The sequence below is a fragment of the Heterodontus francisci genome, chromosome 7 (assembly GCF_036365525.1).
Source record: "Heterodontus francisci isolate sHetFra1 chromosome 7, sHetFra1.hap1, whole genome shotgun sequence".
Lineage (NCBI taxonomy): Eukaryota > Metazoa > Chordata > Chondrichthyes > Heterodontiformes > Heterodontidae > Heterodontus > Heterodontus francisci.
Genome location: NC_090377.1, coordinates 101,174,732 through 101,190,689, shown reverse-complemented (window position 1 = coordinate 101,190,689; position 15,958 = coordinate 101,174,732). Strand labels below are relative to the sequence as shown.

At 42.8% G+C, this 15,958-nt stretch overlaps 1 protein-coding gene across 4 annotated transcripts in view; it reads left to right on the top strand.

Annotated features, from left to right (window-relative positions):
* armc8 (armadillo repeat containing 8) overlaps positions 1-15,958 on the top strand; it is a 127,428-nt gene that overhangs the window by 24,645 nt on the left and 86,825 nt on the right. For all 4 annotated transcript variants that reach the window (XM_068035733.1, XM_068035735.1, XM_068035732.1 and 1 more), the window contains 3 exons: positions 227-324; positions 813-905; positions 13,496-13,576. In XM_068035733.1, coding sequence (XP_067891834.1) covers positions 227-324; positions 813-905; positions 13,496-13,576 — 272 coding nt within the window. The remainder of the gene's footprint in view (positions 1-226; positions 325-812; positions 906-13,495; positions 13,577-15,958) is intronic.

Here is a 15,958-nt window from a genome sequence, read left to right as displayed (position 1 = left end):
TTAAAAAAAAATTCATGTGAAGTAAATATTGCTGGAAAGGCCAATATTTGTTGCCCATTCCGAATTGCCCTTGAGAAGGTGGCAGTTAGCTTCTGATTGTACTACAGGGGTTACCCTGGACCTTTTTGGAGCTTATAACAAGAATTTAATTGGAGACTGTTGCTGGTTTGCGATAAATCATTGACTCTCATAAATCCTTTCTTCCCCCCCGACTACCCCGAAATAGGTCTCCTCCTTCCAGACCTGAAATTTATAGAGGCTTGCCTTCGATGTCTTCGTACAATATTGACAAGCCCTGTGACGCCAGTGGAGGTACTTTATACAGTAAGTACAAAACCTCAGACACCTGAATAGGTTTTGTAGTTTTTCCATTCCTGTTTACAAGGGCATTTTAGTTGTTTGAGATTTTGTTTAAAGAGTCAATTCTTTTGTGCAGTGTGTGGCATACCATTGAGTGGTGAAATGCAAGCTTTAATTTCCACACTGTTTTATTTTTAGTTGGCTTCTGCTTGGCACCTTTCATAGCATCAAGACTGCCTCCCCACAGGGAGTAAAGCCAACACAGAAGTCTCCAGAGGGCTTCTCTTCCATTGCATCTTGATGTTGATGTGGCAATAAAATCCCTGCCTTCCCTTTAGCCATAGGTAGTGTTGGATTCTCCGGAGAGGCTGGCAAGGGATGGGAAACTGCTGAAGTGCAGGGAGTGAGGGAAGATACAACCGTCAAAATTTGTTATAGTGTATTGACAGTTTTAGGAGACCTAGTTACTTCCTAAAGATATATTTAAATTTTTGTTTCAATATTGTCCCTAGGATGCTACTGTGGTTCCACATCTTATGTCCTTGCTCAGTAGATCTCGATACACACAGGAGTATATCTGTCAGATTTTCTCCCATTGTTGCAAGGTAAGAGACTTTAAATGGAAATAATAAATCTCGTTTGTAGAGACACAAAAAAAATCAGAAAAATCTTCAAGCATCAATGCTGACCTTTCAAGTGTAATCTAAAATTGGAGTCTGTCCTAAACTATTTAAATTGGTGTGTTAAACCATATATACTGAAGCTGTACCACATTTGGTGAAATTGGTGCGAGTGTTGTTCTTGGGAAAGCATGTGCAGTGACTTCTAACTTAAATTTATTGCACAGAAATCAGTGACGTACCATTTTTTTTATTTTAGCTGAAATCATGAAGGAGTAAATGGAGGAACTAGTCAAATGATTTTGTATGAATTTGCTTCTTCCCTGGGACCAATCCATATTGATGGGATGAAAGTCTTCCTTCACTATCTGTCTAGAATATTTAAATGCACTTAATTTGACCAGTTACAACTGACCACAGATCATCGGTATAAATTTGTCTAATTCAACAAAATGGGAGTCCTCCTTAGTCAAGACTTCAGGGTGACTGGGAAATTGTGTGGGGGGTTGGTGGGAAACATACTGGTGTAGTGGAGGAAAACTATCTAAGGTCAGGAGTAAGAAATATTGGGGAAAAGTAGAAGTAACTTTACCCTTCATGTGGTCTGTTTTGTACCAATTTTGGAGCATTTGCTTATGTTGAGTGCCAAAAGTAGAATATTTCATTACTCACCTTGGATGTGAGCTAACTAATTTTGAGAGCAATAGTTGAGTCCCACTTTGTCACAGTTTTGGATTTTGATGTGAGCTGTTCTCCTTGGCTTTAGTTTCACTGGCTACTCTTGTAAGCTCACCTTGTGTTTCCTACTCACCGGAATGTGCCATAACCTGACCAATATCCAGGGTTCAGGCAAAGAACCCTTGCCACTGTACTGTCTTAGTAGAATATATCATGGTGAGTAGGAAACACAAGGTGAGCTTACAGGAGTGGCCAGTGATACTAAAGCCAAGGAGAACAGCTCACATCAAAATCCTATTGCTCTCAATTAATTAGCTCACATCCAAGGTGAGTAATGAAATATTGTTCTACTTTTGGCACTCAACTTAAGCAAATGCTCCAAAATTGGTACAAAACAGACCACATGAAGGGTAAAGTTACTTCTATTTTCCCCAAAAGATGGCAAACTGTCGTTAGAGAAGAATTTGGAGGAGATGATTGAAGACACCGTAGAAAATGTAGGATTTGAGGAGGTTTTTGAAAGTGTGGAGAGAGGCGTAGCAAGGTTTGTGTTGAGGGCCCAAAAGCTTGAAGCCTCAGCTGCCAGTGATGCAATGGAGGGAGAGGTAATGCAAAAAAAAATCAGTCAGAAAAGCAGAGGGCACATTCTAGTACATAGGGCTCACAAGTTATATAGTTTGGGTAGGACAGGCTGTGGAAGGATTTGTAATTGAGGATAAGGATTTTGAAATTAATTTACTAAGACATCAAAACAATGGAGGAAGACAAATCAGGGGTGATGCGAATGGACCTTTGTGCAGGATAGGATGTAGATAGTCAATATTTAAGACAGCTGTAATTTATTTAGGATAGGCTAGCGCAGAGAGCACAAAAGAAGTTGAACCTAGACGTGGGGAGGTATTGTTGTGGAGTTTCAAGTAGGCAGACTTGGTGTCGGATAGAATTTGTGGCTTGAAGTTCAACTCGGTGTTAAACATGACAATGTGATTGCTCGCTGTTGGGTTGAGCAGTAGAGGATGTGAATGGAAATGGGACTTGGGGTATAGGGTTATTGGTGGGAGTTGAATATCATGTTTGGTCTTGTATTCCTGTCTTTGAAGTCCATGGATGAGTAGGCACCTTGTGAGGAATGAGTGGTTCATTTTGCTGACTTGGCACGTGTTCTTGGCATGCCTCACACTGCTTCACTGTGACCTCAATGTCGTCGCCTATGCTAACAGACTGTTTCTTTGGCTGGTCTTCTGGTCCCTGCAACGCCCATAAAAGATTGGAGTAGCTGTTATAGTATGTCACATTTCAATGCTTCCGGTGTGATTACCTGTTTACCTTTAAAAATAACTCCCCTGGATGTACCAAGTTTGTCAGTGACTTCTTCGAAAATCACCTTGAGCGGCTTCTGATCTGTTTCTACCACAGATCTCTTCCCGGGTAGGTAAGTGTGAAAACGCATAATTTCAGACAAGAAGGCTAATGGTTTTTTCTCTATGTTCGAGTATTTTGACCGCTGCAGATAAAGATTTCGATATGAATGCAATGGGCTTGCCTTTCTGCAAGATACTTGCTCTTAATCCTTTCTGGGATGCATCCACTTCGAGTGGTCGTATCTCTGGGGTCATGAAACTGTAACAACAATGCTTCCGATATCAACTTCTTCAGTTCCTGGAAAAGATGTTGTCCTCCTTCAATAATTCCTGTAGAGACGACACTTTCTGCGCAAAATTTGGGATATATGGAGTTAAAACATTGAAGAGACCTAAACAATGTTGGAGATCCTCCTCATCTAGGGGTGTTGGCATCACGCGAACATCCTCCAGCTTGCTGGGCTCAGGACGAATACCTGCACTCGAGAAAATTGACCCAAAAAAGTTGATTTGGTGTACATTTAATCTCACATTTGTGACTGTTAAATACCAGCCCTTCTTGGAGCGCTGCTTGTATCAGAAGATGATGTAGCTTTCTGTCATGATCCTATTTTGTCCTTCCCACTACGGCACTGTTGTCCGCTATGCATATGCAAGCTGGTACTGCACAAGTAATGTGGTCTATATGTGCCTAAAAGAGATATTGGCTAATTGATAGTTGAAAACAATACTGCTCAAATGGAGTACGGAATGTAGTCAGCTCTTGAGACTTCTCAGCCAGATGTACTGACCAATAACCATTCTATGCGTCTAGTTTTGACAAAAGTTTGGCTCGTGCAAATTTTGGGTTAAGCTCTTTCAGTGTGGGAATCTTGTGTGGACAATGCTTGAGCTCTTTGTTCAACCTTCTTGGATCCAGGCAGGCTCTGTGATCCCTCTTTCTTGAGGACACTCCTGATTGAGCTGCAGCAATCCATGTGTTCTTGTACTTTTCTGATGACCCCATTTGCTTTCCATCTTGTCCAATTCGACTTTCGATTTGGATTAAATGTGGATGCTGCATTTACGTGGTGGGTCGATTGATGGTACAGCATCCTCTCAGATGTAAAGTTGTGGCTCCCTTGAAGCTGCCAATTCTATCAAAGCAATCTGAGTACTATGCTGTTAGGTTGCTGATTGAAGTGATGGACGTATCTTATACTGGTTTTCCTTCTGGCACCAGGAGACCTGCAATCGCTGGACCTTTGTCTTTATGATGTAGAACGCTTCCGACCTCCAGGATGACTGGTTATGTTTAAGCTCTATCATGTAGGCTGGTCCATTGTATGCAGACAATTTTACAGCGTTTGGTTTTGCTGTGGCCTTCCATTTATTTGGGTATATTTCTTGTAGAATCTGCAGAGGGAGTATGTTTGCTCTCGTCCTTGTATCTATTTTGGCCAATAACAAATGCTTGCCAACCTTTTGTGGACAAATGATCTGGACTGTGGTAAAACTTCAGTTTTTTTTATTCGTTCATGGGATGTGGGCATCACTGGCTAGGCCAGCATTTATTGCCTATCCCTAATTGCCCTTGAGAAGGTGGTGCTGAGCTGCCTTCTTGAACTGCTGCAGTCCTTGGGGTGTAGGTACACCAACAGTGCTGTTAGAAACGGAGTTCCAGGATTTTGACCCAGCAACAGTGAAGGAATGTCAATATAGTTCCAAGTCAGGATGGTGTGTGGCTTGGAGGGGAACCTGCAGGTGGTGATGTGGGTTTGGAAGATGCTGTCGAAGGCGTCCTGGTGCGTTGCTGCAGTGTATCTTGTAGATGGTACACACTGATGCCACTGTGTGTCGGTGGTGAAAGGAATGAATGTTGAAGGTGAAGTATGGGGCGTCAATCAAGTGGGCTGCTTTGTCTTGGATGTTGTCGAGCTTCTTGGATGTTGGAGCTGCACTCATCCAGGCAAGCGGAGAGTATTCCATCACACTCCTGACATGTGCCTTGTAGTTGGTGGACAGGCTTTCGGGAGGTGGGTTACTCATTGTAGAATTCCTAGCCTCTGATCTGCTTTTGTACCCACGGTACTTAATGTGGCTGCTCCAGTTCAGTTTCTGGTTAACGGTAACCCCCAGGATGTTGATAGTGGGGGAGTCAGTGATGGTAATGCTGTTGAAAGTCAAGGGGGGATGGTTAGATTCTCTCTTGGTGGAGATGGTTATTGCCTGGCATAATAATATAAAAGCAAAATACTGCAGATGCTGGAAATCTGAAATAAAAAACAAAGTTGTGGAAATACTCAGCAGGTCTGGCAACATCGGTGGAGAGAGAGAAACAGAGTTAACAATTCAGGTTTGTGACCTCAGTCTGATTGGTCACAGACCTGAAACGTTAACTCTGTTTCTTTCTCTCCACAGATGCTGCCAAACCTGCTGAGTATTTCCAGCACTTTGTCATTGCCTGGCACTTGTGTGACGTGAGTGTAACTCGATACTTATCAGCCCAAGCCTGAATGTTGTCCAGTTCTTGCTGCATATGGACACACACTGCTTCAGTATCTGAGGAGTCGTGAATGGTGCTGAACATTGTACAATAATCAGTGAACATCCCCATCTGATCTTATGATGGAGGGAAAGTTGTTGATGAAGCAGCTGAAGATGGTTGGGTCTAGGACACTACTCTGAGGAACTCCTGCAGTAATGTCCTGGTGATGAGATGATTGGCTTCCAACAACCTCAACCATTTTCCTTTGTGCTAGGTATCACTGCAACCAGTGGAGAGTTTTGCCTCTAATTTCCATTGACTTCAATTTTGCTAGGGCTCCTTGAAGCCACACTTGGTGAAATGGTGCCTTGATATCCACTCTTCACCTCTGAAGTTCAGCTCTTTCATTCATGTTTGGACCAAGGCTGTCATGAGGTCAGGAGCGGCGTGGCCCTGGCGGAACCCAAACTGAGTGTCAGTAAGCAGGTTATTGCTGTATAAGTGGCACTGTCAACGACATCTTCCCCATCACTTTGCTGATGATTGAGAGTAGACAGATGGGGCGGTAAATGGTCAGATTGGATTTGTCTTGCATTTTTTTGCACAGGACACACCTGGGCAATTTTCCACATTGTCGGTTAGATACGAGTGTTGTAGCATGCCTAGGGGATTAGCTAGTTCTGCAGCGCAACTCTTCAGTACTACAGCTGGGGTGTTGTTAGGACCCATAGCCTTTGCAGTATCCAGTGCCTTCTTGATATCACGTAGAGTGAATTGAATTGACTGAAGACTGGCATCTGTGATGCTGGGGTTCTTGGGAGGGGGCTGAGTTGGATTATCCACTTGACACCTGGCTGAAGATGGTCGCAAATGCTTCAGCCTTTTCTTTTGCACTGATGTGCTGGGCTCCTCCATCGTTGAGGATGGGGATATTTGTGAAGCCGCTGTCGCCTCCTGTTCGTTGTTTAATTGTCCACCACCATTCACAACTGGATGCAGCAGGACTGTAGAGCTTTGATCTGATCCGTTGGTTGTGGGATCACTTCGCTCTCAATTGCATGCTGCTTCCACTGTTCGGTGTGCAAGTGGTCCTGTGTTGTAGCTTCACCAGTTTGACACCTCATTTTTAGGTATGCCTGGTGCTTCTCCTTGTATGTTCTCCTGCAATCTTCATTGAACCAGGGTTGATTCCCTGGCTTGATGGTAATGGTAGAGTGGGGGATATGCCAGGCTATGAGGTTACAGATTGTGGTTGAATACAATTCTGCTGTTGGCCCACAATGCCTCATGGATGCCCATTTTTTGAGCCGGCAGATCTGTTCTGAATCTACCCCATGCAGAATGGTGGTCATACCACATATTACGATGGTATCCTCAATGTGAAAACGGAACTTTTGTTTTCACAAGGATTGTGCTGTGATCAGTCCTGCCAGTATTGTTGCTTTTCTGTGAACCCAGATGTATTTAGTTGATGTAGGTGTGTGTTTCCATTCACAATATGGATTTTGATGGCTTGCTGATCTGGTATAGAGATGCCCAAGTTGACGAGCCAAAGCTCTGTTCTTTGTTTGAACAGACTGAACTCCCAATAATAAATCTGAGATTTTTCAGTTGTTTTCCTGTTTTTTTTTGGACTTTCCTGCTGCTTTCTGTGTTTTTAAACTATGTCCCTGTCGTTATGCTGGTTAGGGCTTGAATGTTGCAGTCACTGTAGACGCTGCAGTTCCTCAGTTTGCAGCAGCTTGTCCTATTGCTTAAGCACTAGTTAAGATGAGTGAAGCTGTTGTCGCTTTCGCGTGCTTTTTTCTGACTCTACCCAAGAAGCTCGGTTATGGTGGGGACACACCACGATGTTTGCACAGCCTGTAATAGCAATGCAGAATTTTCCAGATGTTTACTACTGTTTTCGCCGTTAACGTTCGTGATTCTGCTCAGCCCCATTTTAGCAGCAGTTCTGATTTCTCTTGCTCATGATTGATCTGGCTGCCTGTGTCCCCGCAACTCGCCTTCCCTCGCTGAGCACTGCCCAGCACTATACCTCTCAACACACTGTTCCAGTTTTAAAACTTATAGACCTCACTGCGTGGTGGTCTTCAGTTTTTACACCACATAGTCTTTGTCGACTGAGCGATTTTGACTCCAAAGTTCGTTATTGCTTACCAGCCATTTCCAGGTTCTCCACTATCGATGGTTCCGCGCTGCGCGTGGTGAACTTAGATTTCTAAAGTCTTTGACTCTTAAAATCTTCACTGCTGGCTAAATCCCACTGTTGCCGCCATATTGTGTTTTCTTCTCTTTGTGCTTACTAAGACTTCGGACATTAAGGTACTAACCACGCATCAGGGATCAGTTAACGCCTAAATAATGGGTTCCTTTATTGAGGGTAGTAGCATGGCTTATATTGCAAGAGAACATCTGTACGTGTCTGGTGATCAGCAGCATATAAGCATGAGACTCAGTCACATGGTATGTTACATTATTTCCTCTAGCAAGGTGTACTAAAAATGTAACCACACTCCCTTAAAGGTGTACTACAAGAGTAGATATTGTAATGCAGTGGGAGGGGAAGTTGTGATTCAAAAAGCAAGAAAGATGAATTGGTGTGTTCTAATTGATGACAAGGATTTTAGTGTAATAGCGCAGTATTATACTTGCCTATTATTAATCAGTAACTGAATTTGTTTCGTACTTCACACTTTTTCTGATTTGTGTTTAGTTGCTTTTATTTTCTACCAGCTTGGTGCAGTTGATGTCACATTTGTGTCTTGAGTTGTGGTTTCCTCCTTGAGGATTTTGAGCACTTAATTTTTATATTATTGAATTGGACTAGAATAATATTGGCTATCTCAATACTCCACTTTGATATTTGCACGTTGCCACTGATTAAGTCTGTAACTACAATATTAGAATGCTGAACTTGGTTCCTATCTGTTTTTGAACCCCTAACAGTCAGAAATAACAAGCTAAATTAATTAGCCAAATGAGTACAGTAGTAAAGTACATGATTTCTTAGCAATACTTTAAAATGCCTTGACATGACAGTAATTCTCAGTTTTGGACAACACATATAAAGCATGGCATTTGCATGGGAAAGAGAATGAGTCCTTTATTTGTCATAGGCCTACATAGCAGTATATCAAGAAAGGAAATGGTGAGCAAGGATTCCTACTTCCCTTTGACCAGAGTTTGACAAGAAAGTAAGAGGATACTTTCATAGTCACTTAAAGCTGTCCATCAAAAATGGATTTCAAAGTTTTAATATATTAAACCAATAGATCGCTGATAGCCCAGAGATGAGTTTTGAATAATTATATCAACTAAGTAGTCTCAGACCATCTAACACTAATAAAGCAATAGAAGAACCTGCATTCATAGGATCATAGAAAGTTTAAGGCACAGAAAGAGGCCACTTGGTCCATCGTGTCTGTGCTGGCCGAAAAACAATCCACCTATTCTAATCCCACCTTTCAGCATTTGGTCCGTAGCCCTGCCGTTTACGGCACTTGAGGTGCATATCCAGACTCCTTTTGAATGAGTTGATGGTCTCTGCCTCAACTACCCTTTTTCAGGCTGTGAGCTCCAGACTCCCACCACCCTCTGGGTGAAAATGTTTTTCTTCATCTCCCCTCTAATTTTTTCTACCAATCACTTTAAATCTATGCCCCCTCGTCACTGACTTCTCTGCTATGGTGAATAGACCCTTCATCTCCGCTCTATCCAGTCCCCTTAAAATTTTGGAGGAAAATGTAGCTGGTCTGATTAGTAGGTTTGCGGATGACACAAAGGTTGGTGGAGTTGTGGACAGTGATCAGGATTGTCAGAGGATACAGCAGGATATAGATCGGTTGGAGACTTGGGCGGAGAAATGGCAGATGGAGTTTAATCTGGACAAATGTGAGGTAATGCATTTTGGAAGGTCTAATGCAGGTGGAAAGTATACAGTAAATGGCAGAACCGTTCGGAGTATTGACAGGCAGAGAGATCTGGGCGTACAAGTCCACAGGTCACTGAAAGTGGCAACGCAGGTGGATAAGGTAGTCAAGAAGGCATACGGCATGCTTGCCTTCATTGGTCGGGGCATAGAGTATAAAAATTGGCAAGTCATGCTGCAGCTGTACAGAACTTTAGTTCGGCCACACTTAGAATATTGTGTGCAATTCTGGTCGCCACACTACCAGAAGCACGTGGAGACTTTGGAGAGGGTACAGAAGAGGTTTACCAGGATGTTGCCTGGTCTGGAGGGCATTAGCTATGAGGAGAGGTTGGATAAACTCGGATTGTTTTCACTGGAACGACGGAGGTGGAGGGGCGACATGATAGAGGTTTACAAAGTTATAAGCGGCATGGACAGAGTGGATAGTCAGAAGCTTTTTCCCAGGGTGGAAGAGTTAGTTACTAGGGGACATAGGTTTAAGGTGAGAGGAGCAAAGTTTAGAGGGGATGTGCGAGGCAAGTTCTTTACACAGAGGGTGGTGAGTGCCTGGAACTTGTTGCCGGGGGAGGTGCTGGAAGCAGGTACCATAGAGACGTTTAAGAGGCATCTTGACAAATACATGAATAGGATGGGAAGAGAGGGATATGGACCCCGGAAGTGCAGAAGGTTTTAGTTTAGGCAGGCATCAAGATCGGCGCAGGCTTGGAGGGCCGAGTGGCCTGTTCCTGTGCTGTACTGTTCTTTGTTCTTCTTTTGTACATTTCAATCAGATCTCTCCTGTTCCAAGAAGAACATTCCCAGCCTATCCAATCTTTCCTCATAGCTGCATTTTTCTACTCCTGGCAACATCCTCGTAAATCTAACTTGGTACCCTCTCTAGTGCAATTACATCCTTTCTGTAATGAGGTGACCAGAACTGCACACAGTACTCAAGTTGTGGCCTAACCAATGAGTTATAAGGTTCCAGCATAACCTCCTTGCTCTTATATTCTATCTTCTTCGGCCTCCTTATCTCGAGAGACAATGGGTAAGCGCCTGGAGGTGGTCAGTGGTGTGTGGAGCAGCGCCTGGAGTGGCTATAAAGGCCAATTCTAGAGTGACAGGCTCTTCCACAGGTGCTATAGAAAAATGTGTTTGTCGGGGCTGTTACACAGTTGGCTCTCCCCTTGTGCTTTTGTCTTTTTTCTTGCCAACTGCTAAGTCTCTTCGACTCGCCACACTTTAGCCCCGCCTTTATGGCTGCCCACCAGCTCTGGCGAACGCTGGCAACTGACTCTTATATTCTATACCTCAGCTAATAAAGGAAAGGATTCCATATGCCTTCTTAACCACCTTATCAACCTGCCCTGTTACCTTCAGGGATCTGTGGACATTCACTCCAAGGTCCCTCACTTCCTCTACACTTATCAGTATTTTCCCATTAATTGTGAATTCACATTAAAAAATACCATATGTGTCTGCTTTAATCTAGATGAGCTAATGTGGACATTGTAAGCACCAGAAACATAAAATACAAGATGCTCAAAACCCAGAGTAGGTCAGTCAGCACCTTCTGGTCAGAACAGATAAATAAATATTTTAGGCATACTAGTCTAGCTGTGAAAAACAGAGCTCATTTTTAATTGAATAACTATTAGAGATGAGACACATATTTTCTGTTGCAGTGGCACACTGACGTACAGTACTTGAACATTATTTGCTTACTCAAACCAGTCACACACTTTTTTGCCTTATCCAGGAGTCCTGTCTGTTAGACAAAAAGGTATGAGACATATCCTTTTGCAGTGGATATTTGCCAATTAGCCCAGGTTATGTATTTCCCACCATCCACATGTAGAGAATTATAGACAACTTTTTCATAAAGTTTGAGATTTTGAATTTCTTATAATCCTGGCCAACTATAAGTTCCTCATACAATACATAATGTAAAAGTTTTACTCTCATGAGATGAATGCTCTGATTCAAATCCTCATCTAGCCTGATATTTGCGCTCTTGTTTTCTATTGGAAGATAGATGACTAACTTTATTCAGATTGTCTGGAATAGAGGCAAAGTTAATGATGAGAATCCATTCATGTGCCTCCTGTGTTGGCAAGAAGCAACATTGATATATTTGTGGAGATGTGTGTAGTTTGGAGCACCTTCCTTTCATTACTTTCATGAATAGTAGGGATACATGGTGTACCTCGAGGGGCTAATCAAAATTATGTTAAATAGAATCTCCAGACCACAGCTGTGATTTTCTGTAAAATTGTGCAATGTATTTTTCTCTTGATCGACTGAAAATCGTCCTGTGATTCATTACACAATCTTCTGCTTTTACTCATTGTTTCCTAGGTGTTCAAAACTCTGGAGCTCCTCACTTTTCTGTCTTTTCCCATCTTCTAATCATCAAGCATTTTAAAATCCAAGTTTAGTGCTACTTATTCACCACTTCTGATTTACTTTGTCTTCTGTTCTGCTCATCTGCTTGCATTTGAGAAAATCACTAAATATTAAGTACTTTGAGAAGTTCCTAAGATGTGATAGGAGCAGGAGTAGGTCTCTCAGCCCCTCAAGCCTGCTCCGTCTTTCAACAAGATCATGGCTGATCTGATTGTAACCTCAACTCCACATTCCCCTACCCTGATAACCTTTCACCTCCTTGTTTATCAATATTCTATCTACTCTGCCTTTAAAATATTCAAATATAAAAGTATTCTTCCTCAAAAGGCGGTGAAAGCAGAGTTCCAAAGACTCACAACCCTCAGAGAAAAAAATTCTCCTCATCTCTGACTTAAATGGGAGACCCCTTATTTTTAAACAGTGGCCCCTAGTTCTAGATTCTCCCACAAGGCGAAACATCCTTTCCACACCCACCCTGTCAAGACCCCTCAGGATCTTATATGTTTCAATTAAGTTGCCTCTTACTCTTCTAAACTACAGCAAATACAAGCCAAGCCTGTTCAACCTTTCCTCATAAGACAACCCGCCCATTCAAGGTATTAGTATAGTAAACCTTCTCTGAACTGCTTCCAATGCATTTATATCCTTCCTTAAATAAGGAGACCAATACTATACACAATACTGCAGATGTGGTCTCACCAATGCCCTGTATAACTGAAGCATAACCTCACTACTTTTGTATTCAATTCCCCTTGCAATAAACAATAACATTCTATTAGCTTTCCTAATTACTTGTTGAACCTGCATACCAACCTTTTGTGATTCATGCACGAGAACACCCAGATCCCTCTGCATCTCAGAGCTCTGCAATCTCACCATTTAGATAATTTGCTTTTTTATTCTTCCTGCCAAAATGGACAATTTCACATTTTCCCACATTATACCCCATTTGCCAGATCTTTGCCCACTCACTTAACCTACCTCTATCCCTTTGTAGCCTTGTTATGTCCTCTTCGCAGGTTACTTTTCTACCTATCTTTGTGTCATCAGCAAATTTAGCGACCTTCATCCAAGTCATTTATATAAATTGTAAAAGTTGAGGCCACAACGCTGATCCCTGCGGCACATCAATCGTTGCATCTTGCCAACCAGAAAATGACCTATTTATGTCTACTCTCTGTTTCCTGTTAGCTCGCCAATCTGCTATCCACGTCAATATGTTATTCCCTGCACCGCTTTTATTTTCCGCAATAACCTTTGATGTGGCAATTAACAAATGTCTTCTGGAACTCTAAGTGCAGTACATCCACCGGTTCCCCTTAATCCACATAGGTTGCTGTATCCAAGGCGTCATTTTTAAACTTTGCTGTTGACCATCGTCCTTTGCTGTAGTTCCTTCATTTCAAAAATATAGTTCAGCTTTTTTTTAAAGTTTATATGAGACACAATATAAGGACAATTGTTTTTATTTTAAATGTCATTAACATCTAAAATGATGCTATTTTACTCTCATTTGTTTTCAAAATGTCAGTTTTTCAATCAGTCATTTCCATTTCTGCATGGATAGATTTTTACCCTTTTGATCCAAACTAAAAATGAGCTAATCCTGCCTTTTAAGTCTGTTAGACAAATAATTGTGTTTAATGTCTGAATTATATTTTTCCTTTTTTCCCCTCCCCCTTTTTAAACGTGCTCTCCTTTTGTAAGTGAAGTGCAACAGAAATATTAAAATTCGACTTGTTTTTGTTAGACTCCGGAACACCAGGCTGTGTTGTTCACCCATGGTGCAGTTCAGAACATTGCCCATCTACTGACTTCACCCTCCTACAAGGTAAGTGCTTGAAAATTATGTAGAGCAAAAATATTCACTAAAAATATTTTTAAAATGTTGCCAAGACCTCTAAAGTAAGAATGTGTGCACTACATCCTGTTTGTACCAGAAATGTCCATTTTAGTTTCTAAACAAAAAGGAAGAACAATTTAATTTGAAAACAAACATTATTCATTTTAATTATTCCCCCTTATTGATTTTTTTTGATGTATCCTTAACCAGTGTCTATGTTATTCAGTGGTAGCCTAGGAATATGCCAACAGGAAATATTGGAAATACTCAGCATCTGTGGAGAGAGAAACAGTTAACGTTTCCGATTGATGATGCTGCCAGACCTGCTGAGTATTTGCAGCATTTTCTGTTTGTATTTGATTTCCAGTATCTGCAGTATTTTGCTTTTGTAGGAAAATGTCAAGTTGTTTTTGAATGATATTGGAGAGCCATTCATAATCTTCTTTACATGTCCTTGCAGCACTGAAGTTCTTTGACATGCAGGAAAATAGCTAGTACTCCTAGCTTTTTTTTTATTCGTTTGTGAGATGTGGGCGGGTGGTGGTGTTCCCATGCATCTCCTGCCCTTGTCCTTCTAGTTGGTAGAGGTCGTGGGTTTGGAAGGTGCTGTCAAAGGAGCCTTGGTGAGTTGTTGCGGTGCATTTTGTATATAGTACACACTGCTGCCACTGTGCGTCAGTGGTGGAGGGAGTGAATGTTGAAGGTGGTGGATGGGGTGCCAGCCAAGTGGGCTGCTTTGTGCTGGATGGTGTCGAGCTTCTTGAGTGTTGTTGGAGCTGCACCAATCCAGGTAAGTGGAGAGTATTCTGTCACAATCCTGACTTGTGTCTCGTAGACGGTGGACAGGCATTGGAGAGACAGGAGGTGAGTTACTTGCCGCAGCATTCCCAGCCTCTGACCTGCTCTTGTAGCCACAGCATTTACGTGGCTGGTCCATTTCAGTTTCTGGTCAATGGTGACCTCCAGGATGTTGACAGTGGGGGGATTTAGCGATGGTAATGCCTTTGAATATCAAGGGGAGATGGTTAGATTCTCTCTTGTTTGAGATGGTCATTCCGGGCACTTGTGTGGTGGGAATTTTACTTGCCACTTATCAGCCCAAGCCTGGATGTTGTCCAGGTCTTGCTGTATATGGCCATGGGCTGCTTCATTATCTGAGGAGTCGCGAATGGTGCTGAACATTGCGCAATCATCAGCGAGCATCCCCACTTCTGACCTTAAGATGGAGGGAAGGTCATTGATGAAGCAGCTGAAGGTGGTTGGGCCTAGGACTCTACCCTGAGGAACTCCTGCAGTGATGTCCTGGGACTCAGATGATTGACCTCCAACAACCACAACCATCTTCCTTCGTGCTAGTATGACTCCATCCAGTGGAGAGTTTCCCCTAATTCCCATTGACTCCAGTTTTGCTCGGGCTCCTTGATGCCATTCTCAGTCAAATGCTGCCTTGATGTCAAGGGCAGTCACTCTCACCTCTGGAGTTCAGTTCTTTTGTCCGTGTTTGAACCAAGGTTGTAATGAGGTCAGGAGCTGAGTGGCCCTGGTGCAATGCAAACTGTGCATCAGTGAGCAGGTTATTTCTGAGCAAGTGCCGCTTGATAGCACTGATAGCACTGTCAGTGACCCCTTCCATCACTTTGCTGATGATCGAGAGTAGACAGATAGGGTGGTAATTGGCCGGGTTGGATTTGGCCTTTTTTTGCACAGGACATACTTGGGCAATTTTCCACATTGCCGGGTAGATGCCAGTATTGTAGCTGTACTGGAACAGCTTGGCTAGGGGCCTTTGCAGTATCCAGTGCTTTCAGCCGTTTCTTTATATCACGTAGAGTGAATCACATTGGCTGAAGACTGGCATCTGTGATGCTGGGGACTTCAGGAGGAGACCGAGATGAATTATCCACTCAGCACTTCTGACTGAAGATGGATGCAAATGCTTCAGCCTTTTCACTTGCACTGGTGTGCTGCGGGCATGGGGGGTGCTCCCCCATTGTTGAGGACGGAGAAATTTGTGGAGCCTCCTCCTCCTCCTGTCAGTTGTTTAATTGTCCACCACCATTCACGACTGGATGTGGCAGGACTATAGAGCTTGGATCTGATCCATTGGTTGTGAGAATGCTGAACCCTGTCTATTGCATGCTGCTTCCGCTGTTTGCCATGCAAGGAGTTTCATGTTGTAGCTCCACCAGGCTGACACTTCATTTTGAGATAGGTCTGGTGCTGCTCCTGGCATGTCCTCCTGCACTCTTCATGGAACCAGGGTTGGTCCCCGGGCTTGATGGTAATGTTAGAGTGGGGGTATGCCAGGCCATGAGGTTACAGATTGTCGTTGAATACATTTCTGCTGTTGCTGATGGCCCACAGGACCTC